This window comes from Geotrypetes seraphini, chromosome 6, assembly GCF_902459505.1.
Source record: "Geotrypetes seraphini chromosome 6, aGeoSer1.1, whole genome shotgun sequence".
Taxonomy (NCBI): Eukaryota; Metazoa; Chordata; class Amphibia; order Gymnophiona; family Dermophiidae; genus Geotrypetes; species Geotrypetes seraphini.
The window spans coordinates 42,967,825-42,984,997 of NC_047089.1; the positions used below are offsets into that span (position 1 = coordinate 42,967,825).

Sequence of the window (17,173 nt, forward strand, 5' to 3'; positions counted from 1 at the left end):
CCTTTACCTCTTTCCCTGTGCTTCCCCCCACCCCAAACATGCACACACACTTTCTTTACTTTCCATTTGCCCTCCTGCACTCTCTCTCTTCCTTTTCCCCCAAATGTGCACACACACTGTTCCCTCCCCAACCCAGCACAGACTCTTATTCTTCTTCCCTTCAAGGCATCAATACTGTGTCCCCCCCCCCCCCCCACTGCTCCTATCTTCCCACCCCCAAGCATGCACTCTCTCTTTTTTTTCTCTTCAGGGCATTTATTCTTCACTACTTTCCCCCTAGGCACTTCGTCTCTCCCTTCCTCAACCTCCCCCTGTATCCCATTGGGTGTGCTTGTACAAAGATACACACACATACACACATATATATTCTATCTCTCCCTTGCCCTTCCTGATTCCTCCCACAGTGTCTCTTTTCAGCTCTGGATAGCCTCAAGCACCACATGTCAGTCTATGGCTGGTAAGGTATGCAAAGTGCACCCCATACTCCAACAGACAAGGCAGACAAAGTATCTGAGCCCTCAAATGTATTATATATAGAAAAAAATTATTTATTTTCCAAATATTTACCTAATTGCATTGAAGGTGGTTTCATCCTCTTCCAACTTAAAATATGCACTTAGGCTAAAAAAAAGTGACTGCCAACTCAAAAACTTTTGCAGTTAAAAAATTTTAGATTTACAAGATTTGCCTTCCATTAGATCTGAGCATCAAAAGTAAACTATTGTTTAGCCACTTCTTGTAGAGCTAGATTTTGCTCATTTGAAATTCTAGCTGCCTGGAGTGTAATCACAAATCTAGAAATTCAACAATAAATAAATGTATAAATAAGCTGTTCAAAAATATTCCCACACCAGTAGAAGAAAGCAAAACGCAACATTTGACAAGATAAATTGTTTGTAGTTATGTTTTATTTTAAGACTGACAGTTTATGTTAGCTATTCATTTACTAGTAAACCATCAAACAGGCAGCTCTTTTGCTGTGTAATTTTTTTTCCCTACAGAAAAAAATTAACTCTAGCAAAAAACAAAGAACTTTAGCTCAACAACTGCAACTCTATATAGACTAAAACCACACAACATGTCCTGGGTTTCTTCCTTATATTCTTCTTTCACCACTAGCATAGAGGCATTCTTTGAACACAACAAAACATTAAGTGACATGAAGAGAGATGTTTTGAAAGTCCATAAGGATTTGAACAAAACTATTCTTATGACATCTAAATAGCCTCTCTCATCTTTTATCCTACTGAAGAGCTAAGATGAAAGACAAGAATCTTTTCATGAGACTTAATACTAATGGTTATTTAGCTTTCAGCAGCATCAGTAACAAGGCCCATTAGTCTACAGTGTGTTCCATGCTTATTGCATATGTAACATGTAAAGTATTTTATTGTTAAAAGATAACTTTTCTTTTTCTAACAGTTCACCAAATGCCAGCAACAACTAATCAAACTTGAAAGCAATGTGACATTCATATTTGCATTAATTGATTGAAAGTAAAATTTTTCAATATCTCAGGGTATGTACCTAAGAAGTTCGGTGCTTAGGTTACAAACAAGATTGTTACATAACTATTTCTATCTACAGTACTTATCTGAACAGCTAAAGCAAACTTTTATACCTTGTCAGAATCAACCTTTTTTTTTGCCTTTTCAATCTGCATATTCAAGATAGATTAAAATATGTGCAATAAGAGAACATACGAGTACATGGGGGGAGGGGGCAGAATTCTCTTACTGTTGAGTTGTAGTGAAAACACTGATAAACGAGAGCTTACAATGATATTTTTAAAGCTAAGTCTCTCCAAGTATTCTCATACTCAGATTTCTACAGATACAGACAAAAAGATGCATATAAACAATGCATTATCTTAGTTTATCTAAGATGACAAAGCATACTCCTACTGTAGATTTATAATAAATATGCACCTACTTGTTTTGCTAGGCTCTATTTGCCAAAGTAGAATTGGCACATTTCCAAGCACAATGTTAGTGGGAGTGGAACAGACAGCATTCAAATAGTACAGAACAGTACCTTGCTTGAAAACTGAACACACATAATAGAAAACTGCTGAGAGAGGTTGGTGTAAGACAAAGTTGAACCATAAGTACCCACTTCATAATGTTAAACTAATGTACATTTTAGAATATGTTCTTTCTTTCATGTAAGTCGTGGGATATCTTCAGCAAATTTGAACACATCCCACAAGCTGACAGTTTCATCTCCAACAAAAATGCATATTTTTTCTACATTCCATAATGCCAGAACAATTTATACTTGGAAACGTGTTCCTTTATATTAAGAGCACCTGACCTGAACATGTAGTAGTATAACAATTTCAACTACATGTTTTTGGAAGCAAGAAGAAAATGTATTACAAGCTATATATTACCTGATACATTGCTATTGAATTAAATTTGTATGCCACTCAAGCTTTTCCTCCTCCTCCTTTCTTTGATGTGCATGTATGTGTGTTTGTATATCTGTGGAAACCTGCTAAAAACTGAGTACTGTATTTACTATCGTATTTGCAATTTTCAGTATGTGCAAGCTACAGAAGTAAATCATGGCAGAGAACTCCCGATTGATCTTCTCTCGATATATAACAAAAACAGAACCCATTCTTGAAAGGGCTGCCAGATAAAAAAAAGAAAAAGAAAATATTTTCATTTTCACTCATACACACTTTTGACATTGGGGAAGGGAGGAGGACACGACCAAAAAGGAAAAGTTCAGCCCCAAGCAAAAGAATTCAATTATGGTAACAAAGAATGCTCTAAAACAGAAAGCAGACAGAGCTCCTGACAATTTGTTTGGACTGAGTGGCACAGGTAAGAAAGTTTCAAATGCTTCATGAGGAAATCTAATTAAGCTCCTCCAGTACTCTTTTGCATTTATCAGCTTATCCTTTCTAATTCTATGGCAATCTAGAAATGTGGCAAAAGAAAACACATACAGCATTATTCTTAAAGAGCCAGGGCAAACATGCATACTGGCGTAACGACGTATACAATGACATCACCATGAAAACGTTCACAAAAAGTACTTTATTGTAGAGGCAAATAATAAAAAAAAAAAAAAATTAAATTGTAAAGAAATAACTTAGGTACTTTCTTTTTTTTGCCGTGTGTGGAGCGATTGAGATTGGAGCAACTATAATCTTTTTTCCCCTGAGCATGCGCTTAGTGAAACAGGGTCTCCCGTAGGGATCTGAAGTGAGGTCACCGCAACTGACAGCTGGATTGAAGAAGCTCTTGAAGTACAAGATAAGTGGCAGTTTATTTCCTTGTGCTTTTTGATTATGCTGTAAGTGCAGGTGGAGTTTTTTTGGTGGCCTGTGATCATTAAGAGAGTGTCTGTTTAATGTTTATGACAATAGTAGCACTCCCCAGTCATCGTTTAACTTTAATTGTGGCCTTTTTCTCCACCTGTTTTATGGCTACTGATGTTGTGTATAATAGCTGCCGGCCATTCCCTGGAACAGAGTAGACTTTAGTTCTGTAATACTAAATTAAGGGGCCATTTTACTATGCTGCATTAGCTGATATTAGGGTTTATACATTGCAAATTTGGAAGCTAATTTTTAGGTCAATAAGTGAAACCCCTTGGAATTATCATGTCACAGACCAAGGTTAAATGTATGTGGCAAGGGGGGAGGGAAAGGGGAGGATGTGGGGATCGGCAAGTTGGGGAGGGTATTGTAGAAGAGGTGGCTGGGTGGGAATGAGAGAATGAAAGAGAATCAGGCTATTGCTGAGCAGAGGGAAAGGTAATGGAGAAGGAAGGTAGGATTTGATTGGTGAGTTGGAAGAGAAAAGGCAAGGAGAAGGTCTGGTGGGTGAAGAATCTTAGCAGGCTAAAGTTGTATGGGATTGGGGGTGTGGGAGGTGGGTGAAGGGCTGCGGAACTGAGCCACCCAAGTTTTATTTAAAATTTGATGTAAACGTTTATCAGTTTCCTAAGCGATATTAAAAAAAGGGGACATTAACAAACATGAACAAATACAATCAGACGAACACTAGACTTACTTCACAATCAGGAAAAAAGGAAAGGAACTACAATAAATTATAGGACAGAGAGGTAGACCTACAGGGATGTTGTAGAGAAGTCCCAGCTCCAGTCTGGCAGCTCCTGTGCTGCCTTGGAGGAGGGAGGTCTCCTAAAAGAAGAACATCACCCTAGTGATGCAGGAAATGATCCTGTAGCCAGGACCTGCCCACTAGGAGAAGCAGATGCAATATCCTCTTGCACCGAGGATCTTTCTCCAGGGGCTTCAGCCCAGAAGGAAGGAGTTAGGACAGCTGTTGTAGTGGGAGATTCAATCATTAAGCATATGGATAAGATGGATAGCTGGGTGGCTGATAGGCATGAGGATCGCCTGGTCACTTGCCTACCTGGTGCGAAGGTGGTGAACATCATGTGTCACTTAGATAAGATATTAGCTAGGGAATCAACCGCTGAGCATGAGCCAACTCAGGCCTAGATTCTCAAAAAACTGAGTTAAAAAACGATGGGCTGCTATCGCAGCCATTCTGGTACTGATTTTAAAAAAGCGAGTCATTCTCCCAAAAAACTCTCATGCAAATGAAGTTGGCAGAGAGTAGTGTAGACTCATTAAATTTGCATGTGCCCATCGCTGGTGATAGTGATGGGCACATACGCAGAATAAACGCAAAAAGAAAAAAACAAACCAAAACACAACAACAGCAGGATAGATGTTCAATCTAAACTAAACCTTAGATTTGTAGACTGGGTCATCACCAATGGGAGTTCGACTCGGTTAACAATAAGAATGGTACATAAATAAAAAGAAAGGAAAAGAAAGAATACTGAAATTTAAGGAAAAATTAATACTGAAATTTAAGGAAAAATTAATGTGTGGTTTCCAAAGTAATTAGCAAACAAAATTGTCTTCAATTATACCTTCTCCTAAAATACTCCAAAGCATACTGCAGCTTCGACACCTGCTTGCCTTACCTCATCACAGCAGCCACTCCGACAACCATAGGAAATATAACCCAAAGGCACAACTATCACCTAAAAACTACACCTAAAAACTAGTCTTTTCCCCAATCAGGAGGTGGAATTATTTTAACTCCCATTCCAAAGAACCCAAAACTCAGGCCCTCTGATATGATCAATTACTGGCCAGTAGCTTCCATCCCCCTATTCATCAAAATGATGGAGGGATATGTCACAGAACAACTCAAATTCTATTTACAATGCTTAAATATCCTCCACCCTTCACAATCAGGATTCAGGAAAAATCACAGCACTGAGACAGCGGTCGCAGCGCTACTAACATACAGCAAAGAACTATTAAGCAAGTGTTACAATGCAATAGTAATCCAATTTAACCTAAGCAGCATGTTTCACCTAGTAGATTTTAATCAAATAGCTGAGAACTTCAGTGATTTTGGATTTAGCAGCCTGATCCTCTCGTGCTTCTAAGGCTTCCTAACCTCTCTGCACTATGATGTACATAAGGATGGTGAACTACCTGTTAGCTGGCACCCTCCTAGGAGGGTCTTTCAAGGGTCCCTTCTCTTACTGTCAGTGTTCGACTTCCTAATGGAATCCTTGGGAACCAATCTAGATCTTGCACGAATAAAACATTTCACCTATGCAGACAACATTAACGATCAAACTACCTGTAACAACTGCATTAGTCAATCCCTTCACCATGGTCAAGAAACGTGTCCACATCATAGAAAATTGGACCTCAACCCATTGCCTCAAACTAAATAAAATGATGTTGATGTTATCAAATTCCTTTAGCTAGGACCCTCGACTGATCCACGCTACACTTAGAGAATTACAGTAGATGATGCAGACTTTCCATTAGAACTACAATCTTGAATATCTGTGTCAAACTGTTCATTGTAACTTCCTGGGTAACTGACCCAACCTCTTATAATGTAATCTGACCTTGAACTGAATAAGTAAAAGCGGAATAGAACACCTGATTAACATAATGTAACATAACCTATTTAAGCTGTACCCTTAGACTGCACTCCTCTTCTGCTATCTCTTCCCTACATTTGTAATCTATTCAAGCTGTAATCTTGGACTGTATTAATGGACCTGTTCCTCTCATTAGGAGCTGCCAAGGGGGGGGGGGAGGTCTTATCTTTTATGAATATAGTCTGTTTATGGTTGAATTTCCCAACATCAATTATATACACATGAAAATGGTCACATATATACTCCATTGCTAATGGAGGATAAAGACAGACCCAAATATTCAATGACTTGCAAACAATAGGACATGAGAAATTAAATTATTGACTTTTGGAGTAAAGAAGAAAGATCATCTTGAACTAGGAGAAATTTATATCACTAAGCTGGGCCATTTATTATTCAGCCTTCTACTTCAACTCAGTTTGAACCATAATTCCTTGTAAATTCTAGAAAAACATAACATGACAATTCTACCCAATTAGGTGGTAGTAGATATGTTATGCATAATGCACATTTTATACAACCCAACCATTTGATTTTACTCAGAAAAAGCCCTGGACAACATAATTGTTATTTGATCATCACATTATCCAAACTCCAATTTTACAAATAGCTTACTTTAATATATATATACTAGTCTTATAGCTCGTTACATTAATGGGTGCTAGAATATATGTGTGTGTGTGTCTCTCTTTATTTCTTTTTCTCTCTGCTTAGCCGCTTTCTGTGTTTTTTGGGGGAGTTTTTTCCTTGGCTGTCCACAACCACCCCTTGCCTGCTCCCCGTCCATTATCCCTTCCTTTTACCTCCCCTGTGTCCTCCACCACTCCATCACTGCTCACCTTATCCAGCAGCAGCCCCTTTGTTTTACCTCCCCCCTGTCCATCATCACCTTCTTCCTGCTCCCCCTGCACGGTCTAGTCACTAGCCTCATTAACAATTTAAAGCAGCTGTAAAATAACCCTTAACATATCCTCATAAGCAAAATACAAAATATCAAACCATACCCAACCTACCGCATCACTGCTTATCCTCTCCTGTATTGCATTGCAAATGGCAACGTGCCTGGTGAACCCTTTCAGCCTCGGCTACATTGGGAATGCTCCAGAATGTGTTATAACTGTTCCTTTCCCATCTCACTTCCTGAGAGTGAAAAGGAGAGTGTTTGGACTTTTAAAAAGACCCCGGGGGAAGTTCTGAAGTGGAATTTTTGTTGTTAGTATGTGCAGAGAGGGAAGGTATAGTCCACGACACCAGGATATTAACTTTGTAGTTGCGGCCATTTTGAAGATCGTTCTGCTCTGCTCCTTGCCTTACTATATTTTTAAGTTGAAAGACACGGTGGCGGCGGCTCCTCTCAAGATCCCCGACTGCATCGGACATCCGACGCAGGTGGGGATCCTGAGAGGAGCTGCTGCCTCGTCTTTCAACTTAAAAATATAGTAAGGCAAGGAGCAGGGCAGACCGAAGAACAGCACGGCTGACAGCCGCCGCATCCGACATCCGCCTCGGGGGAGACAGCCGCCGCGTCCGACATCCGCCTCGGGGGAGGAGAGAGGACTTCAGGCAAGGAGCAGGGCAGAGCAAAAAACAGCACGGGCCGACATCCGCCTCGGGGGAGGAGAAAGGACTTCAGGCAAGGAGCAGGGCAGAGCAAAAAACAGCACGGGCCGACAGCCGCACGGAAAACGGACACACGCGATGGGAGTGCGCATGCGCGGCCTAGCATTTTATTTAATTTTGACTAAACATACTAAAAACAATGTAAAAGCTCAGTGGCATACAATCAAAATTTTATTAAAAAAAGGTCTGTAGAAACATAGGCAGATCAACTGGAAAACTGCCCCTAAGAAATGTAAGTTCTATAATTTTCTTCTACCATTCTAGAGTTCTTCAAAGTGTGATTCTTTTTAGTTTTCTCTACAATAATTTTTTTTATTTCATGTTTCCTAAATCACATTTGATGTTGTCTACCTCTTAAAGTGAGACAATAAAATATGTAGAGATATGATTATAAAAGTCTATCATTAGGTTTCATCCCTATGGAATAGAAGACAGCTATCCACCCCATTTTGAAAAAGGATTCATTAAGACAAGTCTCAACCTGAAAGCTATTGTCCTGTGTCAAATCTGCCATTTCTCTCTAAACTATTAGAGTGATTCGATGCGCGGTATACGGGTGTGCGCGGTATATAAAAATTTCTGTACATAAATTTGTGTTTTCCGCGCGCTATACCCGTGTGCGCGTTTTACACGGGTGCGCGTTATCTACGTGAAAATACGGTAACTTGGCATTATCCTGTACAGTGCATTCAAATTTCATCTATGACAAAAATCATACTTAGATACTAATTCATGTACAACTCTTCTTTAGTCACTTCTAAATTTGACTACTGCAATGTTGTTTACACAGTCTTCCATTGGTTTCCATTATGAAACTTCAAACTATCCAACACGTTTTCATTTGACTACTAACTCATGTGTATCGCTACAACCATGTTACCCCCTTGCTAAAGGAATTTCACTGGTTTCCAGTGAAATTTCAGAGCATAAATTGCTGACTTTAACCTACAAAACATTAAACACTGGGATACCTTCTTATCTGGCCTAATTTATCATATCCTACTGCCTGCCAAGTTCCTTCCGATCAGTATCTGCCAACCAATTATCAATTCCTCCTTTACACTTGACCAGATTAATTTCCACTTGTCATTCTGCCTTCTTTGTACTACTGCTACTACTATGGAATGCTCTTTCCCTTACCTTAAATTCTGAGCCCTCAAGACTCACCTCTTTAGGCGTGCGTTTGATGAGGAGAGCTGAGTTTCTACCTGGGGTGTAGCGATGGATTGGAATTAGAATGTGTGTGTTCTTGAGTTTTACTATGTATTTCCTTTCCAGTTACTGTTTTTGTAAACTGCTATGATTTTAAGTTGATTAGCAGTCAATAAGTATTTAACAAACATAGATCATAAATTAGAAGATAGAGAATATTGGAGGTAGAAATCTTAATGTGTATTAGGGAAGAAGATAAAAACCTTGATATTCTGATTGATAAATCTTGCACTATAACTATGGAAAATTGTAACCTGTAAATTGTATATTGGTATTAGATCCCTAGTATGTGTCAAGTTAGGATACAAACTTGTATCGTAAAACTTTTATGGAACTATGGCAAATTGTAACCTGTTAACTGCATATTAAATATGTTTAACCTGTAACCCATTCTGAGCTCTTTGGAGAGAACGGGATAGAAAATGAATTAAATAAAGAAGCAAACTAACAAATTTGAAAACAATCATAGGCAAAGGGAAGAAATATGTATGACTATACTTAAATGTATTGTCAAGCATGCACTGAATTTGGCAAATATTCTGAATAAACATTTTACATTCTTGTTCCCTTCCTAAAGGCACAAATGAGTCACAGTGCTAAAGTAGAAAACCAGAAAAATGAAACCAGCATCACAGAGTTTCCAGTAAAATTATATACATTTTCTGTAACCTTTATGAAATTTCTGACCATTTGCATTGCACAAGGCTAGCAGGTTCGGATGTATATGAGAGACTATAAATAACTCACATTGTCTACTTTAAGCTCTACAAAAATGCTAAAGTGTTACCTTCCTCCCTTTCAAAAATGGGGAAAAAATATCTGCAGCTTTAAAGGTGAAGTTTTAAAAGCCTTATTTGTCCTGAAATAGTTTATTAAAATTTTGATATGCTACCATTACAAATTCATTGAACATAGCAGTGCACAATAAAAGACAACAAACAAAATGCAAGGAATGCCAGTAGATAGAACAGATAACATTCATACAGACAAGAGGAGGGGGTGGGAGGGGGACATGTATATTGCCTCTTTGTAGTTTTACAATCACACTCAAAGTAGTTTACATAAAGGTACTTTAAGCATTTTCCCTATCTGTCTCAGTGAGCTCACAGTCTATCTAATGTACCTGGGGCAGTGGAGGATTAAAGGGAAAATTCTATAAGAAGCGCCCAAAAGTTAGGCGCCTAATTAGGCACTGTTCAGTGCGATTCAAGGAAAATTGGGTGCTGTTTAGTGAATCATGCTGAGTGGCACCTATTTGAGCACCTATTTTGGAGGCGCCCAAGAAATAGGCCAGCTCTAGGCACAACATTTAAGTACATCGCGGGACGGGTCGAGGTGGAAGATGATATCTTTCTTCTCAAGGGACCCTCGACCACAAGAGGACATCCGCTCAAGCTCAGGGGAGGGAAGTTTCGTGGAGACGCCAGGAAGTACTTCTTCACGGAGAGAGTGATTGAGCATTGGAACAAGCTTCCAGTGCAGGTGGTCGAGGCACGCAGCATCCCAGACTTCAAGAACAAATGGGATACCTATGTGGGATCCCTACGAGGTCATGCCAAGGGATAGGGTCACTAGGACTTGAATGAGCGGGTCAGTAGAGTGACAGTATAATTACAATTATACTTCAGGGGGTCAGTAGACTTAAGAGGGTGGGTAAATAGTGTGGGCAGACTTGATGGGCTATAGCCCTTTTCTGCCGTCATCTTTCTATGTTTCTATGTTTCTAACTAAAGCTTAGGCGCCCATGCAAGCACTTAAGCATGCTTAAGAGCAGCAATTCTCTAAGAAGGCACCTAACACGTAGCCACGCCCAAGCCTAACATGCATCGTGCCTATTTTTATGAAGGCCGCCTACATTTTTAGAGACACCTTGTTACAGAATCGTGCTTTCTTGATAGGCGTCTATGTTTCAATTAGTGCTGATTTAAAAGCTTAATTGAGCTTGTTGTTCAATTTAGATAGGCGCCTATCTAGTTGGGCGCCTCTGAAATAGGTGCCTAACTTTAGGCACTGGTTACAGAATTTGGGCCCAAGTGACTTGCTCAAGGTCACAGGGAGCAGCTTGGGTTTTGAACCTACAACCTCAGGGTGCTGAGGCTATAGCTCTAACCACTATGCCACACGCTCTTCCAACAAGGCTCTTTTGGGAGGATGGGCAAAAAAAAATTGAATAAATAAAACCCCCCCACAAAACTGCAGCTGCAACCAATAAGCTAGCCTGATGAAGCAGAAGAGTCAAATATCAAATTTCAAAAAAAGGACTTTTGGGTCTAGTAAAGTAAGAACAGGGAGGAGTCACAAATAATAATAATTAAATAAGATGTAAGATCATTGGCTGAGGGTAAGATATAATGGACTGAAGATGACCTATGAGTAAGCTGGGAGTCATTGGGAAGAGAGAGTCTGAAGAATTTGAAGATGTAGAAATGAGCTTAGTATAATAGATTTTCTTAGCTTCTTTAAATGAATATTATACAGATTATTGCAAGATATGAAAAAATGACAACTACTACTGAGTGATACCAGGGATTTCTGTAAGATTTAGAGACTTTCAAAGATGGGGAGGAATTGGCAAAGAAAGAAGTAAGAGTTGTAGTTCATCACAAACATTTCTCATCAAGTGAACGAGAAGTCAGAAGGAAAGAATGAATCAAGAGGAGGGGTGAGCTTTCAAAACCTTACAGGTCTGTTCTTCAGATAGGGAATGACCTGTGTAGCCTCAAAAATTCTATTATAGCACCTATTTTGTTTGCTTTTTAAAAGGAAAGATAACCTACTGAAATTTTAAGGAAAAATGCAAATTTCCAGTATCCTAAGATATATGGTAGACCACTAAAATGAGATTTTTGAATTGCCAATGACTTACGGTCTCTTTTACAAAGCCGCGCGGCAACAGCCCCGAAGCCCTTTAAATCTATATGGGCTTCGAGGCCGTTAGCGCAGCACTGCTGCGGCTTTGTAAAAGAGGCTGTTAAAAGTTTATATCTGCAGATTAATAATTTCAGCTCTTAAAAGCGTAATACCAAATAATAATGTGCTATATGTGGTAGCTCAACATTTCACATAGTGAATTTTTAGAAAAACATTTGTACTGACTGCTAAAACTAATTCCTGAAAGAGCCACTCAATATTTTGCATTCTAGTGCACTGATTTTTATATCAGTGAAGGACCACTTTTAGATACTATGGACCACTTTTAGGCAAACTATGGGCTCCTTTTACAAAGGCGTGTTAGGGCCTTAACGCGCAGAATAGCGCATGCTAAATTGCCACATGCGCTAGCCGCTACCGCCTCCTTTTGAGCAGGCGGTAGATTTTCGGCTAGCGCGCACTAATCCGCGCTAAAACGCTAAACGCACCTTCGTAAAAGGAGCCCTATGTTATATTAACTTTCATTCAAAGGCTAAATAAACAGTGCACACAGACTTCAAAGACACAGAAACATAGAAATATGAAGGCAAATAAAGGCCAAATAGCCCATCTAGTCTGTCCATCCACAGTAACCATTATCTCTTTCTCTCTCTGAGAGATCCCATGTGTCTATCCCAGGCCCTCTTGAAGACAAGTTTTAAGCTCCTAAACACATACTTACCTGGGAACTTGTCAAACTTTCTTCAATTGTTGTCAAATCATCTTTATGTCCAAGAATCTTCTGCAACTATGGTGTAATAAAAATATAACAATAATAAACAGATCAGGCTTACTCCATTGATTCAGGTACAAACTTAGGGACCCTTTTACTAAAGTGCATTAAGTTTTCGGCAAAATGCACTATAACACAAGATTTTAACATGTGACAAGCCTAAAACTAATGGTGCATTAAGAAGAGAGTCTCAGTATTTTTTTATTGCAGGTAGTTTGTTAAAATTCAGATTAAGGCACAGTATCTGCTCTCGTTTAATATGGAAGCACTTAGCGCCTCCTATTTAGGGGGCTGCAGATGGTTTTGCATTAACTCTCTGCAGTTACCATGCGCTAACAGTAACATTAACGCAAGACCTACATAAAAAAAATAGAGAGGCAATGCCCCCAAAAGTACCATGTTACATCTGGGCCTAGTGTGTGGTAAAATCCTGCAAAGCCCATGTTGTGAATAATAAGCATGATTTGAGGGGAGACAAATATAAATGAGGTAGTACAGATAAATCTTGCATGACCATGCATTAAGCCTATGTTGTGACAAATATAAATGAGGTAGATCAGATAAATCAGAATTATAGTTAGGGGCTTAAATTGAAGCTACATACATAAGTTGTTTATACATAAATTTCTTGCATCTGCTGTATCCTGTGACATGAGGTAATGGAAAGTCCTCTTCCAGTAAAAAGAAAGTGGTGCACTGGTAGAACAGAGAGCTCCTCCCAAAAAAGGAACTAATCCTCCATAAAAGCAATACAACTCCCCCCCCCAAAAAAAACAAACAAACAAACAACACATAAAACAAACAAACAATGGAGATTAAAAAAACAAACAAACAACAACCAGGGAAACGTCTTCTAATCAAACTTTATTAATGTGAACCAGCATTTGAACAAGAGGCATAGGCAGAATAATGTAGAAGTGAGAAAAGGCCTAAACTGTGATAAGATATCCTGATTCATAGAAATAGATGATGATTTCAGATGTATCCCAATAAATTGATGATAGGAGCGAAACTGCATATGATTAACTAAAACCATTACAATTTGGATAATGTAAGGGGAAATTAGTAATGAAGTAAGATTGACAAGAAATCATAGGACCAGTGGCATACCTAGGATATGTAAAGCAAAACTTTCAATTGGTGACTACTATGATTGTAGGACAATGTAGTAATAAAGTTTTGCAGAAAACTATGTGAGACAAGTATCAACTCTAAATTTACTCAAAAAGAAGGAAAAAGCCTCAGAAAAAGGCCTTCCCACCGCCACAAAGGTGGATATCAAGGTGGTTAGACGGTAACCTCACAGGCAAAACCTTAGTTAAAATGAGTGTTTGAGCAGAAAAACTTGTGCTTCACATATACAAATTTGTAGATAGAGGAAACACCACTTATCTTCAACTGATCGGCACACCGACGGAGGCCAGCGTTTCACCGACAAGCTGCATCAGGGTGTGACCCGACCGATCAGTCTGCCCTTCTGGAGTATAAATCCAGAACTGGTTTGAGTCAGCTCAACAAGCACCTGAGCTCAGAATTCGGCAGAAGTAAGGGCACACCTGGACTCCAGCACTGGCAGTTAGCCACTGAGAGAGAAAAGGGTAGGGCTCCTAGTTGCAAGCAGACAGACATTGAACCACACACTGAGCCATACAGGAGAAACCCAGCAGGTAGAGAGAAGGGAACCAGACCTTTTCTGCCAGGAGACAGAAATGCACCAGAGCCTTATACTCCAGAAGGGCAGACTGATCGGTCGGGTCACACCCTGATGCAGCTTGTCGGTGAAACGCTGGCCTCCGTCGGTGTGCCGATCAGTTGAAGATAAGTGGTTTTTCCTCTATCTACAAATTTGTATATGTGAAGCACAAGTTTTTCTGCTCAAACACTCATTTTAACGAAGGTTTTGCCTATGAGGTTACCGTCTAACTACCTTGATATCCACCTTTGTGGCGGTGGGAGGGCCTTTTTCTGAGGCTTTTTCCTTCTTTTTGAGTAAATTTAGAGTTGATACTTGTCTCATATAGTTTTCTGCAAAACTTTATTACTACATTGTCCTACAATCATAGTAGTCACCAATTGAAAGTGTTGCTTTACATACATTGGTTTTCAATATATCTGTGTTTCTATACCTAGGATATGTGACACCTGGAGCTGATCATTTTTTACCTCCCCCAATATAAAAAGGGATCGGTGGAACACCCAACTAGGAGCTGAACCTGGGGTGGACTTCCCCACCCCCCAATATGCCTCTGCCTGAGGAAGGGGATTTTGGTCTCCAAAAGTTAGTTTAAAATGTATTAAAATTAGTCCAATAAAAAGATTACCCTATTACAATTTTCTGTTTATAAATGTTTATCAGTACAGCTACAATATTACTTTATTCTAAAGCAACAAAAAAAATTCTTTTTTCTACCTTTTGTCATATCTGGTTTCTGCTTTTCTCATCTTCTCTTCACCCTCCATTCCATCCAGTGTCCGCCCTCTTTATCTGTCCCTTCCATTTTTCTCTTTCTGTTTCTATTCCCTCTCCATGCTCTGGCATCTTTTTCTTCTCCTTTTCTTCCCTCCTTCCCACCACAACTCATCCCATGATCTGGAATCTGCTTCCCTTCCCCCATATCCTGGGATCTCTTTCCTCTCATCTCTCTCTCTTCATTCATGCTATGGCATCTCCATTCCTTCCTTCCCCTCTATCCCTTCCTTTCCCTCTCTCCCTTCCTTCTCGATAGTCTGGCATCTCATTCTCCTTCAATTCCATCCCCCTATGCCATCTCTCTCATCTCCTTCCCTTCCATCTCTCCCTCTCCCTCCATGCTCTGGCATCTGCTCTCCTTCCTTTCCCAATGGTCTGGCATCTCTCTTGTTCCCTCCCACCATGCCCTGGCATCTCTCTCCTCTCTTTCCCTTTCATCTCTCCCTCCACCTCCATGCTATTTCATTTCATCTCTTTCCTTTCCCTCCCTCCCTCCCTTCCCCATAGTCTGGCATCTCTCTCTCCTCTTGCTTCCATTCTTTATTCCCCCCAATTGGGTGGTTTTCTTTCTTACTCCTCCCTCCAATCAGGTACATGGTGCAGCATTTCTCTATCTCCCCGATGGCTACCTCTCTTTTCTCTCATTGTCGGCAGCCTTCACAACTTACTGCTCTGCCGCGTCAGGCCTTCTTCTCTGTTGGGTCCTGCCTACTTCCTGCTTCCACGAAGGTTGGACCCGGTAGAAAGGAAGGCCTGACACTGGCAGAGGAGTGAGTTGTAAAGGCTGAGGTTGCTGCTGCCAGAAGGGGAAGTTCCCAGACCATGACGCCGACCCCAGGAGCACCCCCTTATGGTTTGCACCCTGGGCAGACCAACCCCCTCGATATGCCACTGCATATGACCAATGAACCAAATATGAAACTAGTGGCAAAATGCTGGAGTATGTAATTTATGATTGGATGTTAATTGAAGAGACTTACTAAGATTGGAAACATAATATTTTATGTCTGAATAATAATGAATGAGAATGTCAAAGTTAATAAAATGGCATATAGCCCATAGCTCGGCAAGACACTTGGGTAGATACTACCTAATTGTGCAGACCATCTGAGTACTTTTTCATTAAGGACTTTATGTTTTGGGGGGTTTTATTCATAATTTTCAACTATAATTCATAAAGAACAGTAAAGAATGAATTTACAATTATAGACTCTCCTCGCTAAAACGAGTTCAAATAGAAAACAAATATTTCCATCTAGCCCACTTAACGTCATATTCCAACAAAGTAAGGAAATTCAGAATCAAAAAAAATTTTTTTATCCTCTTTCCCCTTTTTTACATCTATCAATGAAATCCAGAGGAAAAATTAAATGTAAGCTTTATTAATTCGATCTACATTATATGGTAAAATACTAAGGGCTCCTATTCCGAGCGTTAAGGCCCTAACGCGCCTTCGTAAAAGCAGCCCTAAAGTTTCCTCAATAAATCAGTACGCTACACCTTTTGTTGCTCCTGTAAGCTCAAAAATTGTTCCAATTGAATAGGATCCCAAAAAACAAATTCTTTCTCTAGAAACTTTATCATTCATTTGAAAGGAAATTCCAAAAAGAAAGTGACTTTTAAAGCAAATACCCTAGATTTTAATACAAGAAATAATCTCTCTCTCAATTGGGTGGCTCTTGCCACATCTGGAAAAATCAATACTACATCCACAAATTTAGTATTTTTATTTTTAGTACTTAGTATTAGTATTTTTACTCCCCCTACACCCCCTCCCTCCTCCCGACTCACTGAAACTATCTGACCCTCTCTTTACACCTCTACTCCATTTTTTACTTCTTGACAAATGACCTTATTGCTTACAACTCTACAACTTCTCTTCTCTACTCTAGAAATGACATTTGTTCTTCCATTGTAACCCCATTAATAAATCTTTTGTAATCCACCTTGAACCGCAAGGTAATGGCGGAATAGAAATCTCTAATGTAATGTAAATATGATGTTTTCATAATTAATGTCTTATTGAATTCACTTATACACGTCATCAAAAGGGTGGACCTAGTAGAGAGCACATCTTGTGAATCTTCTAAAAATCCAGTTTAATTAAAATCAATTGTAACCAACTGGTCCAATCTTTGTTCAAATTCTATCCTCTTTTTTGTGGGATGTAGTAACAATTAGAAATTGAAAGTTTCCACATTTGATAATCCTAATATCTCTTTGAAATATTTTCTAAGCAATATCTGGCAATAATAAATGAGTCA

General features: G+C 39.4%; 1 protein-coding gene across 2 annotated transcripts in view; it reads right to left on the minus strand.

Moving 5' to 3' along the window:
- Positions 1-17,173, minus strand: part of MICU2 (mitochondrial calcium uptake 2) — a 241,111-nt gene that overhangs the window by 58,979 nt on the left and 164,959 nt on the right. For both annotated transcript variants that reach the window (XM_033948674.1, XM_033948672.1), the window contains exon 7: positions 12,389-12,454. In XM_033948674.1, the coding sequence (XP_033804565.1) occupies positions 12,389-12,454 (66 nt within the window). The remainder of the gene's footprint in view (positions 1-12,388; positions 12,455-17,173) is intronic.